Source organism: Strongylocentrotus purpuratus, unplaced genomic scaffold (genome assembly GCF_000002235.5).
Source record: "Strongylocentrotus purpuratus isolate Spur 01 unplaced genomic scaffold, Spur_5.0 spur5_scaffold_16, whole genome shotgun sequence".
Lineage (NCBI taxonomy): Eukaryota > Metazoa > Echinodermata > Echinoidea > Camarodonta > Strongylocentrotidae > Strongylocentrotus > Strongylocentrotus purpuratus.
This window is the reverse complement of record NW_022145601.1, coordinates 26,645,754-26,658,834: the sequence shown is the minus strand read 5'-3', so window position 1 is coordinate 26,658,834 and position 13,081 is coordinate 26,645,754. Positions and strand designations below refer to the sequence as shown.

General features: G+C 35.3%; 1 protein-coding gene across 1 annotated transcript in view; it reads left to right on the top strand.

The window, feature by feature from the left end:
* The first annotated feature begins 1,725 nt into the window (after positions 1-1,725).
* LOC578630 (5'-3' exoribonuclease 1) overlaps positions 1,726-13,081 on the top strand; it is a 40,740-nt gene continuing 29,384 nt past the window's right edge. Inside the window, exons 1-12 of the mRNA XM_030987173.1 lie at positions 1,726-1,964; positions 5,176-5,307; positions 5,639-5,739; positions 6,295-6,502; positions 7,027-7,137; positions 8,583-8,750; positions 9,251-9,416; positions 9,815-9,882; positions 10,498-10,626; positions 11,031-11,109; positions 12,033-12,111; positions 12,756-12,845. Of these exons, the coding sequence (XP_030843033.1) occupies positions 1,890-1,964; positions 5,176-5,307; positions 5,639-5,739; positions 6,295-6,502; positions 7,027-7,137; positions 8,583-8,750; positions 9,251-9,416; positions 9,815-9,882; positions 10,498-10,626; positions 11,031-11,109; positions 12,033-12,111; positions 12,756-12,845 (1,406 nt within the window). The 5' untranslated portion in view covers positions 1,726-1,889. The remainder of the gene's footprint in view (positions 1,965-5,175; positions 5,308-5,638; positions 5,740-6,294; positions 6,503-7,026; positions 7,138-8,582; positions 8,751-9,250; positions 9,417-9,814; positions 9,883-10,497; positions 10,627-11,030; positions 11,110-12,032; positions 12,112-12,755; positions 12,846-13,081) is intronic.

The following is a 13,081-nucleotide window of genomic DNA, read 5'->3' as shown; positions in this document are numbered from 1 at the left end:
AATTGTTCAAGATAATCACTGTAATTACTCAATCCCAATTCCTGTCTATTACGACTTCCCAAGTCTGGTGATCCGTGCCTACTCCGGCATTGAAGTTCCCATATGATGGTTTACTCTTCCTTAGGAATTGAGATTGCTAGAGACCGTAATTTTGGTAGAGTTTCTCCTGGATTATTAGGAGCATAGGCAATAGTGATCGTTGCAGGTTTTTTTCCCTACAAGTGATAGCTAGAGAATCATGAATCAGTCGTTTTTACACCCCCTGAGAGACTGATTACAGGTAGCTAATTATTGACAAGTACGTTCTTCACAGCAAAGAAAGCTAACATTGCAATGAATAGCTTTAGGGCTCCAGTGTCCAATCAGGTGCCCCACTAATGATGTAATATTAGTTGAATTAACAATTACCTTTAGTATAACATAAACTGTACATATACCGGTATGAAGAAAGAAAATATATCATCTAACTATAATTTGGTTCTCTTTAATCACTTGTGTTACATTTTGGGCCCTTATAATAAGATTTTGGGTACCTGAGAAATATTTGGCTATCAAAGCCTCGTACCATCACAAACGTTTCTTATCTCGTATTTTCTTCTTTCTTTACTGCTTGCTTACACCATTAACTATAAGGGGTATAATTGTCATAATCCACTCTTATACAAAATTATGGCCCAAAGGAGATAGGAACTGACTCTATAGATATATAATAACTGCACCAGTGACCAGTAAGGAGGAATGAGAGATTGGAATGGGAAGAAACGGTGCATGTACTGGGAGTAGGGGAGGTGGTCCAGATCTGCCGCCCCCACTTTAATTCGCTTCAACATTTGGCAGGAATTTCAAGAATCGTAACATAACAATTGATATACCATCTGCTTTATTTTTTGGCTAAATCAATATCTTCAATTTGTTATTTAAACAAATGTAAATAATCTGCTTAAATGTAGACTATAAAAGAATATTATTCAAAATCAAACTCTACATATATAGAAAGAACTTCAAGTCTACAAGATTTTTAATTTTTTTTAAACGTTCAAGCAAACTGAGGGATCTAGGATCCACAAAACAATAGAAAAGCGTGTTCCATTGTAATTGGCAGTTAAAGACACACACAAAAAACTTTTGGCATGTTGCATTTATAAGAGTAAAGAATGTGCCACTTTCCAGCTCTAAAATGGATTATTCAGTTGAATTAAAAAGTCATACAATATTTTTAACTGCTTCAAACTAAGTTAAAGAACGAATTTTGTGCATTTCCAAGTATAATGTGAGGATTAGAGCTCCCCTTTGCTTGTTTAAAGCTTATCTGCCATAGTATACAGGAGGGATTAGACCGCCCTTGCAAGGTCACTGGACAGGTGGTTATCTCATTAACTCAGCTCTCAGTTAACATAAGAAAAAGAGGATCATGGGGGACCAATGGTCACCGATTAGGCATTGTTTGTTACATAGAGGGCGAAAGTAGCTACAAGTAGTGCAGTGGGCCTTTAAGCCTCAACTTCTCAACTTCAATATGAAACAGCAAGACCCAGACCAAAACAAAAAATGTGCATGTGACATCTACGACAACCATTCAGGTCATTACAATAAAGTCTCTTACTCTACCGTTAAAATCGAGACCAGTTAGCTCTACTACTACACTACATATTTTCAGCTCAGTTATGAGACGCCCCAAATTTCTTTTTCCTTTTCGATTGGCCGTTTTGGAGACACCAGAGCTATGATTTCTAGTCGCTGTCGCAATATGGCGCATGGATTGAGTTAATATTTTGCTTGAACTGTTCGTTCACTACCAAGACAAGGAGCGCAGGAGACAGGGGACGCTAGTCGCCATTTTCAAGAAGGATTTCAAGATATATCAATAAAGTTTGAAGTTTGAAATCAAGATGGGGGTACCAAAGTTCTATCGGTGGCAGAGTGAGCGTTATCCATGTCTCAGTGAGGTTGTAAAAGAGAACCAGGTAGGCCTACCGTATTCCGTAAACTGAGTGTGAGTGAGTGTGGCTGACTGTGTCTGTGTGAGTAGTGGCTAGGCCTAGCCGTAGGCATAGCATCAGCATTAACTCCGGGAAGCTCCAACACCGGCGCCGGTGTTGGAGCTTCCCGGAGTTACATCAGCATAGGCTAGTGACGTGTGTTAATATCGGGAGTGTTATTGTAATGTGTAATAGGTCTAGTTGTTACTTGGGCATTGTGTCCAAATGAAATTGGGGAAGTCCACACAGTGCTGGCCCTAATTTTAAGTTTTTTTTCTGACACATATTTGGGGCATATAAGTAATTATACTTGAAGCCCAACATCAAGGTAAATCAAATAGTAGCATGATGCACTGGCAGAAAAATGAGAAAGTTTGAGCAAATTCTGATTAAAAAGAGACCTGATAAAAAGTTATTAATTTTTTAAATCAGATCAATCAAAAACATATTGATTGGCAACTCTGTGACGGTTCCCTTTTATTTGCACTGCCATTGACAGTGACACTGTAATCACGTGGGGCGCAGGTCCGAGAATAACGATCGTCCGCATTAACGAGGATTGTCTTTGTAAACACACACAGACGCCTCTGCAAAAAAAAGGTTCGTCCGCATTTTCACTGACGATTCTGATTTCTGATCCCTGCGTTGGCGATGCGAAAAACAGATTCCGTAATGATTTTCTTGATGCATTACATTGACTGTCTACAGAGAATTTCACGTTATGCGATTAATCCTCGGGGGAAAATGGACAACCCTTAAAAGTAGACGGTGAACTGGGGGTATTTTATCACGCGAATCCATATTTTGCATCGCCAGCGCGCAGATTGTGAACCCTACACCTGCAGAACGCCAAAAATAACTTCTGTGAAAATGCGGAAGATCCTTATTTATTAGGACGCAATTTGTCCCCGTTTACCAGGATATCCTCGTTTATGTGGACGGTCCTCATTCTCAGACCAGCACCCCTACTGGTAATGATGATGTGACCATAGTTCGTGTGTGCATGTTCGTGCGTGACCTAAGTTCGCCATGTCAAAAAATGTGTAAGATTTTGAAAATCTGATATCACCAATGGAAAGAGGAACATAAAATTACCCAGAGACAGAATTTTCTGTGGAATTGGGAGTGAAATTATGAAAATATTGACACGACACATTTTGCAGTCGTTTGCGTCTGTTCCCAAAAGTTATTAACTTACCGATAAGGGTCTGGAAATCTTCATTTTGAGAGCAGATGCTTCCTTTTGTCCCTCTTCCTCCCTGACTTGTATATAATGAGAATGAGTACAAGAGGATAGACCTGGAAGCTGGACTGCTGTTTCAGCATTCCTCACGTATTTGTGGTACCAACTGATTGTATGATATACCGGTATATTTCCTTGCAAATTATGAAATTACCTTATTTGTGATGTATCACATTTTCTAATATTTTCAAAATCTCTGGGAACGTTGATCACCTCTTCTATCAAAAAACACAGAAATTTAATAGAAAATTTTCAATTATATAGATCTATTCACCCTAAATTTATATTATTGGCAATATGTTTTTTACAACCAGTTAATGAAACAAGTCTATCCTGTCCTAAATAACTAAGAGAAAGGAAGTTTAGGAAATTTCTTTACAGAGCAAATTGAAGAGCAGCTCGTAAGATATGTCATAGTAAATTGCTAATTTGTGTTTCACGGATGACAAGTTCAGAATTTCATAACTTTCCTACTTTTAATCGGATATTGCTCAAACTTTCATGAAAATTCCATACCAGAGAAATATAACATTACCTGGAGGGGCAAATAAGGATTTCTTTATGCCTCAACAGCGAAGCAACAGCATTTTATGTTCTGCAACACAGAGATGGGCTTAGATAACGACTATAGTAGTATACTCTTGAACATGGCACCGTCCTATGCATTTTCATAAAAGACAAATTCTTTCTTTGAAAGTATTTGGAAAGTTCAGCTTCTCTGCTGTGAAGAACCAGTGTCCAAAAATGGGGGCTACAAAAAGAGTTAAATGGGGGTTGAAAGGGACTTTTTTAAAATTAAAAGTGAGGGGGGCACTTAAATTAAAGTTGAAGCAAATTTGACATAAAAGATCAATTAAGATAGAGGGAGCAACTGAAATAGTTATTTCATCTATAAGCAAATTTGATGTTTAATAGAATATTTAAGGGAGGGCATCAATTTAATTACACAGGAACAGATAATTTCTAAAAGAAATTACTTAAAAGGAAGGGAGCAAACTTAATCTGCCCGTGATCCTTCCCATCTGATGCCAATGTACTTTCCAAATACCCTGTTGAAATAAGCCCCTCTACCGTGTTATCTGTCATAAAAGTGTATAGGATGGGGGCTCTGTTCACGAGTATACTATAGCCCCCAAGGAGATGCAGTCGCATTTGTCTTGGTTATAAATATGGCTGGGTGGGAATACTAAATTTGTGTTTCTTTTCCCCGCAGGTCTCAGGATTCTGAACTTTACAGCTATTTGAAACTGATTAATTATGGAGTTATTATTTATGCTTATTTTAATATACAAATCCACAACAAATTCTTGTACTTCATTTATTGACTGTTTAGGATTGTATTTTAAGTGATAGGCTAAGTTGCATGCTTAAAACTTCTACTCAGTATTTTCATATTGTCCCTCAATCATAACTATGATAATTACAAATTTTAAAAAATGCTTCTTCATCCCCATTTCCCAACAATATACTGGTGAAATGAAAATCACAATTGCTTTCGCTGGATGTCAAATGAGCGCTACGTCATTGACGTTCTGGTTAAATATGATTTTGTCTGTGTGATTTATGATGACAATGTGTTCTGTCTTTTTGGCCCCATATATGGGCTCCTTATGTTGCCGTAAACCGGACACAGTTGGGATATAATTTTCTAGATTAAAAAAATTAAAAAATTGTACCAACTATTTCAATCAAGATGGTGACTGTTATGGGAGAATTATTCAAAAGGAAACTGCATACTTTAAAGAGATAAGTTTCCTTGCTTAGTAATGAAGTAAGAGAAAGTTTAAGATTTTTAACTGACTGACAAACTTAGAACAAGATTATCAGCTAATGTTTGGTGGTTTTACACCACTAAAATCTGGTAAATTTTATTATATCATTTTAGTTATTCGGGCTTCAAGTGAAATGTTTTTGAATTTATCTGTGCATAACTTTTTTTTTTTTTCATTCCAGATTCCTGAATTTGACAACCTGTACTTGGATATGAATGGCATAATCCACACATGTACACATCCCAATGATGATGATGTTCACTTCCGCATGACTGAAGAGGATATGTTCAAATCCATCTTCCATTACATAGAGGTATGTACTGTGTGTGTTGTAGATAGATAATGGAACCATTCAAATCAGTGTGACATATCATTGTTAGTTGATATTTGGCAAATAGGACGTTCAATTGAGGGGAGTAATTCTAAGTTCATGTTTATTAACATTCCCATACAAGTTTTTCAATTTTTGTTCATATTTCTATTGTTAGGAATGAAAAATTTACATTTACTATACAAATATGTTCCTGAATAAGTTAAATAATCTAAAGGATGGTTTTTGCTTGGCTTGGCTAATTTGAGTTATTTTCTTCTTTTCTTATAAATGATATTTTGAACAGTTTTATTGAATAAATTTACTTTGTCAGGTATTGTTCCGCATCATCAAACCTCGCAAGGTTTTCTTCATGGCTGTTGATGGTGTAGCACCCAGAGCTAAGATGAATCAACAACGAGGTAGAAGATTTAGGTCAGTACAAACTTATATCTAGCACAGTATTTTGCTACCCTAACTGATAATTAACTAATTGATATATGGACTAGCAAGGATATTTCAGAATGAAAAAAGATGTACTATCTCCTATTTGTAAAAGATAATAGGCGGGTAACGTGGGTCATTATATTGTGTGATTGTTCCAATGAAAATGACCAATTTCTTTACTTGTGTTCTCCAATACAATGCCAAAAGTGTTGAAGCTTACAGAATATAGTTTAAACTTAAGAAATACACTGCAGTTTTAAGTTATCTTTGAATTTGAAAATTAGCATTAAATCATGTATTCCCACAAAGTTGTGTACAAAGCCAATGAGGATTATCGGTCAGCTTCTGACCATAACTGGTCCAGAAGTGGACCAAAAGTCTACACTGGAAGGTTTCTAGGACCCAGCCTGGTTTGACTTCCAGCATCGTCACTCTATTTTATGTTTGGGCATGTGCTGGCAAGTCCAAAAATGTTTGTTGATAATATTAGCTAGCATATCGTGTACAACCCAGACTGAACTTTGATCTCTCTGTGTGACACAGGTCAGCTCTTGAGGCTGAGGAGAGGGAGAAGGAGGCTGTGCGCAAGGGTGAAACACTTCCAGACGAGAAGAGATTCGACTCTAACTGCATCACACCTGGTACAGATTTCATGGTCAGACTTCAACGACAACTCAAGTACTTTGTCAACACAAAGATCACAGAAGACTCCAAGTGGCAGGGAATTCGCATCTTTCTGTCTGGGCATGAGGTAGGAAGAGGGTCGTTTATTAAATTGTTTTAAAAACATTTTTTTAAATTGTTTTAAACATGGTTGATTGTTGTTTAAAACTTTCTTTTTATTGGAAATATTTTTCTCAAAATCATTTGCAGTAACACCAATGATGACGGTGTTATATCTAGGTATAATGGCAATCAGGGCAAACAATGAAATTGCGGTAAATGTTTTACATTTTTGACCCTACAAACAAATATGCATTTTAACGCTCTAAATTAAATTGATGAAAATCAGGGAAAGTATGCATGTTTATTCGGGTGGTTAAGATTATGTTTTTTACCTTAAAAAACAGGCTAATTAAAATGCATTTGTAAGTTCATGCAGTGTTTTAAACGTACTTAACCTGGGTAGGAATGTACATGTATTGATTGTCGAAGAAGCCCCTCATCATCTATTTGGAGCCAAAAAGGCGTTAACACATATACTTGAACACATAGTAAAAGCCCTATTGGCTCTGAACTGACAATTTAATGATTTGATTGTCATTCTCTGTGCAGACTCCAGGAGAAGGAGAACATAAGATCATGGATTTCATTCGAGCTGAGAAGGCCCAAAAAGAACATGATCCCAACACCAGACATTGCCTGTATGGGCTGGATGCAGATCTCGTAAGTTTTCCTTGGATGCTGTGCTTGTAACTGTAGATATGTAACCAGTACTACCGGTCGTTTTTTTTAACCCTTCCTAGGGACTACAAACATATAACTTATAATCCATTTGAAGTTATCTAGTAATATTAATTTTTTTTGAGAAGAAAATCCTTTAAATGTACAAATAGTACTTATTTTAAAGATTATAGTGAGCTTGATTGTCTGTGTACTATACACATAAACGCTGTTAACCCTATTTAGCCCGGGGGGGGGCTTGAGAAGCCCCCCCCTCGACATTTTTCGCGATAATTTTTTAACGCAAGAAAATCTTGCACTGAAATTTTGTGACTTTTTTCTTTCGAGTCTTGCGCAACTTTTGAAAGAAATTTTTCGAAAATCGGACCTACCATTACAAAGTCACGTGTCCTTTTGTCTTCGCATGTCAGCCCGAAAATCGCTCATTTTTGTGATTTGTGTACAAAACATATGGAAATCTCATTTTTCAAATAAAGAGGTAAAACATTGGTTATTTGGTCTTGTTTAGATTTTAGGTGTTTATTTTGGGGTCAAAATAGTTGAATTATAGTTGGAAATGAAATAAAACAACAAAAACAATAAAATACATAAGTTAAAAAAACAAAGAAATACATAAGAAATTATCAAAACAATAGATAACATAAGGAATAACCCTGGTTTTTCAAATTTTTGTGTTGTATTATTATTCCAAATGGTCTAACAAATATATGTAGTGAGAAAGAATGCTTAAATATGAATAATGTCTGATTTATGGGCAAAAATGTGAATTTAATGACCTTATTTGCATAAATTACCATAAATATGCAAATGAGTGAATTTTTCAAAAAAATTGAAATTACCATAGTATTCTATACACTTCACTTGACATGTATGCAAATTTTCGCGGCGATCGGGCGTTTCACGGCCGAGATCACAGGGGGGGGCCTGAGAAGCCCCCCCCTGGGCTATGCAGTTTCAAAATAGCCCGGGCTAAATAGGGTTAAGGCATTGGCTACTTCAGACTTGCAGGCTTTTCAAATTGTAGTCCATTAACAAATTAACTTCATGCATATAGCTAGAATGCATCTATATACAATTAGTCTTCTCATTATAGTATTTAACAGTTTTTTTTTTCCAGATGGGTAAGCCTCATTGTTGATGATATTAAATTTCATTTGTAATATAAAATGAAAGGTATGAAATGTTTCTGGACTATATTAAAGTAGTGCATACATACAGACACAAACTGTACATATTAAATGACACCCAAGAAAATATTTGATTTCAAGGAAACTTGAAATCATGAAGAACAAAGGTGCTGCAAAAATGTGAGCAACAGTGCCCCCAGACATTTGTAGAGTGTCAAGTACATGTACAAACCTAATGGTATACCCTTTGGTTGTCTAGTTCACTGGGTTTGTAGCACTAATATGAATTTCTTTTTTCAGATCATGCTGGGGCTCATATCCCATGAACCACATTTTTCATTACTTCGAGAGGAAGTTCGATTTGGCAAACAGGCAAAGAGACCAACGACAGTGGAGGAGACAACGTTTCATCTTCTGCATCTCTCCCTCTTCAGAGAATATCTTGCTCTTGAGTTCAGTGCCGTCAAGGTATAAATTCACTCTCCCTCTTATTGTTTATCCTCATGTTTTTATCTCAAGAACCACTTGAGGTATAAACTTCAAACTTGGTGAAAGTATGTATCACCATAGAAAGCTAATTTGATAATATTTTGTAGTAAGTAGGTCAAAGGTCAATGTTGTGAAATTACAGGTTTTAGCCTCAATATCATTATCTTTTATTTTGAGTACTTCTATTCAGCTATATATTCTGCTTTGATTGACTGATCAGTGATTCAGCATATCTTTGAGTTTGTTACACTACCAATAATGATAGAAGGACTGAAAAGAAGCATAGAGATGATGATCTTAATGTTGCAGTGGTACATTTTATAAGAAAAAATGACAATTTTAAATCTGAAGTTCACTTTAACCAGTTATATTCTAAACTGCAGATCTATAGAGGCAGTGTGACAATCAAAATGTAATCTTCTGCGTCAAATGAAGATAGAATCAAATAATTGCTTTGTCTCTTGAAATTTCATCTGCAGGATCAAATTGATTGGTTTGATGCAGAGTGCATTATTGATGACTGGGTCTTGCTGGGATTCCTTGTCGGCAATGATTTCGTACCCAATCTACCTGATTTGCATATATCCCATAGTGCACTGCCCTTGCTCTACAAGACCTACATCAAAGTGTTGCCTACGTTGGATGGTAAGTTTGAGATGAAAATATTCAGATGTCTGAAGTTCTTCTTAAATGTTAAATGAGAACAGTTCCAAAGGATTAGGGAAGGAAGATTATTTTGCTTCTGAAAATGGTATTGAATTTTAAATGAAATACTCTTGCAGTTTGGATATCTCCGATTTAAGATATTTTCTACATTGCATTGGCACAAACTTCCCGTTTTAATGGCACAATTGACTTTGAAACTTGGTATTCAAAATATTCAAACTATTGGAATACCTTTTTGCATGAATATTCAAATAGTAAAATTAGTATTCGTCCCAGACATGATAATCATTATGATGTATGACGTAGACAAGGTTAAGAAAGAACATCATTTAACACAGATAGCGCATTACTTTCTATCTCTTTTTCTCTTGTCATAGGATACCTTAATGAGGGTGGCTATCTTAACTTGCCAAGATTTGAGAAATTCATGAAGGAACTTTCCAAGGTAAGAATATTTTTCTGTAGTATACAGATTTTTTTTTTAATGGTTTTTTTTTTTTTTTTTTTTCGCTGTGGGCGTAATATGTGTTTTTGAAATCATTGTGAATTCATACAATTTGGTTATCTGTAGGTCTCCATTTTTCATCCAGATATTGCTTAAGGTCATCAGAAGCATGTGTGGAAGTTGACTGATGTCATAGTCGAGATATACTGTATAACATCTCTTAAAGGCACACTGTCCTACTTGTAGCTAATTGCTCCCTCTATATAGAAAACGTCCACAATTGGTGCCTGTTGGTCCCCCATGATCCTCTTTTTCTTATGTTAAATGAGAGCTGAGCTAATGAGACAGTGACCTGTCACAGTGACCTGTCACAGTGACCTCGCTGGCTCGCTGGGTGGTCTAATCCCTTCTAGCTGAAGTAGTAAAGCCTGCCTTTAATAATGGTTTGCCTGATGCCAATTTAAGATCTTGAACAGTCAATCTGCACATTTGAGTTTCCTTCATATTTGGCTACATTGTAGTTTCACATGTGAGAACTTTGATACTTAGATCATGAAGCCATATTAGTGGGTTTAATTTTTATTTTGAATTGTGATGTGTCTGCTTTTATTTCAGTTTGACTACGAGAACTTTGATAGTCAATCCATTGATCTGAGTTTCTTAGAAGGCAAGCAGGATGAGAATGCCTGGAAGAGCAAGAAGGTTGAAATGAAGAAAGCTATCCGAGAGAAGCTTCAAGCAGAGGTATCAATATCTTTTTCAATTCAATCCAACTCTGGTTTATTGTAAATAAAAACATGCTGAATAAAAAGTCTTGAGACTCATACAATTCAGTTTACAAATTATACATACAAGAATATAAGAAATCAATACTGTTAGCAATCTTCATATTAATTAATGATTCTAATTAACTAAACATCTAATGTCAAATTGTAAAATAAATATATGTTGTAATTGCATATCTGTAATAGTATATTTGTAAAGCGCCTAGAGACATTTGTATTAAGCGCTATATAAAAGCTAAATACTATTATTATTATTATTATTATATGAAGTTTGCTGTTGTATTTCATTGTGGGCAACTTTCAATGTAGATTGCCTTTGTTATTGACATGTTTAACTGGTGTGTTATTTTGATGTGTTATTAGATACCAGGTTTCATGAACATGGAATGGATTGAGAACAAGGATATCGATGAGCTCTCAAGTGATGAGGAGGGTGAAGACTGTGAGTTCATCTACAGCTTACAATGAAATAAGTCATGCATATCGAGGGTCAGTGACACAAAGAAGTAACTCCATTTGGGCCATTTTGAGAAAAAGTGGTTTAAAGATAGAGGTCCACTTGGGCTAAGGAGTTAAGTCTATGTTTCACTAGCCATTGACTTCAATGGGGTGTTGGGTGGAGTTAAGTATTTGTGTTTCCTGGAAAGCCCACATTTTTCTGAACATTTTAATGTCAAATACTCATTTTGGCAAAATATGGAGTTACGTCTTTGTGTCACTGAACCCTCGATGTTAGAAAGTAAAGCAGGAAATGTTAAACAGTATATTTGTTGGGCAAGTGTAAATGAGGATTCATATTTTTCTGCTGTATAGACATGGAGAGTGTAGAAGTCTTTATTTAATAAAAGTGAGGGAAATACACTTATCTGATAGTCAACTTTTTTGCAAAAAGTTATTTCAAACATGGACCTAAATTTCCCGCAGATTAGATGTACATTGTATTTGCAGCCCTACTTCTCCCTTATTTGTGTTTTTCAAGATTTTGACAAATTCAGGTCTTGATTTAAATGTATCTATGTATAATGCAACAGGTTTGAAATAAAATTGAGCAGTTTCCTTCAAGCAATGTGTGGAAAACCGCTTCTTTCAGACTATTTTTCTTTTACCCAAGTATGTGGATAATTTTCTTGTTGCCTTGCACTATAAATGAACTATAAATACCATGTTATTGTACTACTAATATTTTGAAATTGCAAGTTTCTATGGCCTTACTGCACTGTATATTAGAAGATAGAAGATTGATGGAAAGATTTCATGAAAGAATAATGATAATGTCTTGTCAAGTTTTATAGCAACAGGAAATTATGTATTGCAATTATTTTCTGTGAACATACATTTATTTCATATTTCATTTCTTCTTTTCAGTTGATCCAATTGAGATGGAATTCAAAATGAAGAAAAGGGATTACTATGACGACAAGATGGGATTCAAACACATTACCAAGTGAGATATCTATATATCATGCATTACTAGTGTTACAGGGATTGGGTATCTTTGACTCAGATTCTGAAACAAAATCCTGGATTTAGCTCATGCTGCAATCACAATTATAAACCTTTAGGTCAGTCAGGAATCCCATGACTTTTACAAGCCGATCGAATGTCTGATTATCAAGATATTTATGATTGGAAATCGAAATGTCAAAATCTGTTTTCCTAACGGTTTTTATAACACAACAGTCTATTGGGGAAAATGAGTATAGTAAAAACTGGTCACTCAAAGATTTTTACTTTTTTGAGGCACTTCATGATTATTTTGAAGCACAACTTTTTTAGGGCTTCAATATTACACCATATCACATACACCGATAACACGTAGGGCCTTGTATCTCAGATTAAACATTGTTAAACGATGCCTTTAAGAACTTATAATTTGAAAGATCTGCCATAATACTGTTCTATTAGGACACTGTTTTCAAATTTATTTCATAATGTACACAGTATGGGCTCTAAATGTTCATGTATGTCAGATTGAATTTAGTACATGTACATAGTACCATGAATTTGCTTTCTTATCGCCTCGTAGCTTTATGCATGAAATACAATTAAAAACAATTAAAATGCAACTTTCCCAATTTTTATTTGCAGGAAGCAAACGGCACAGATTGTGAGTGATTACATTTATGCTATTCAATGGATCTTACATTACTACTACAATGGTATTCAATCATGGAGTTGGTAAGGATATGTCAACTATTTTTCTTTTCAAAAGACAGGTTTATTAAACATATTCCAATCGATAGATGTTTCTTTTCTGGAGACCTAGTGTATCATTTGACCCATTTCATTTTAAGTGACGTTTAAAATGTTGGTTAGTAGCGTCACAGGCTAGTAACAAAAGGCTTTGGAAAATGTAAAAATAATGGTATTTTTACACTCTTTTTACTGTTTTTTTCTTCCTGATGTTTCTATGT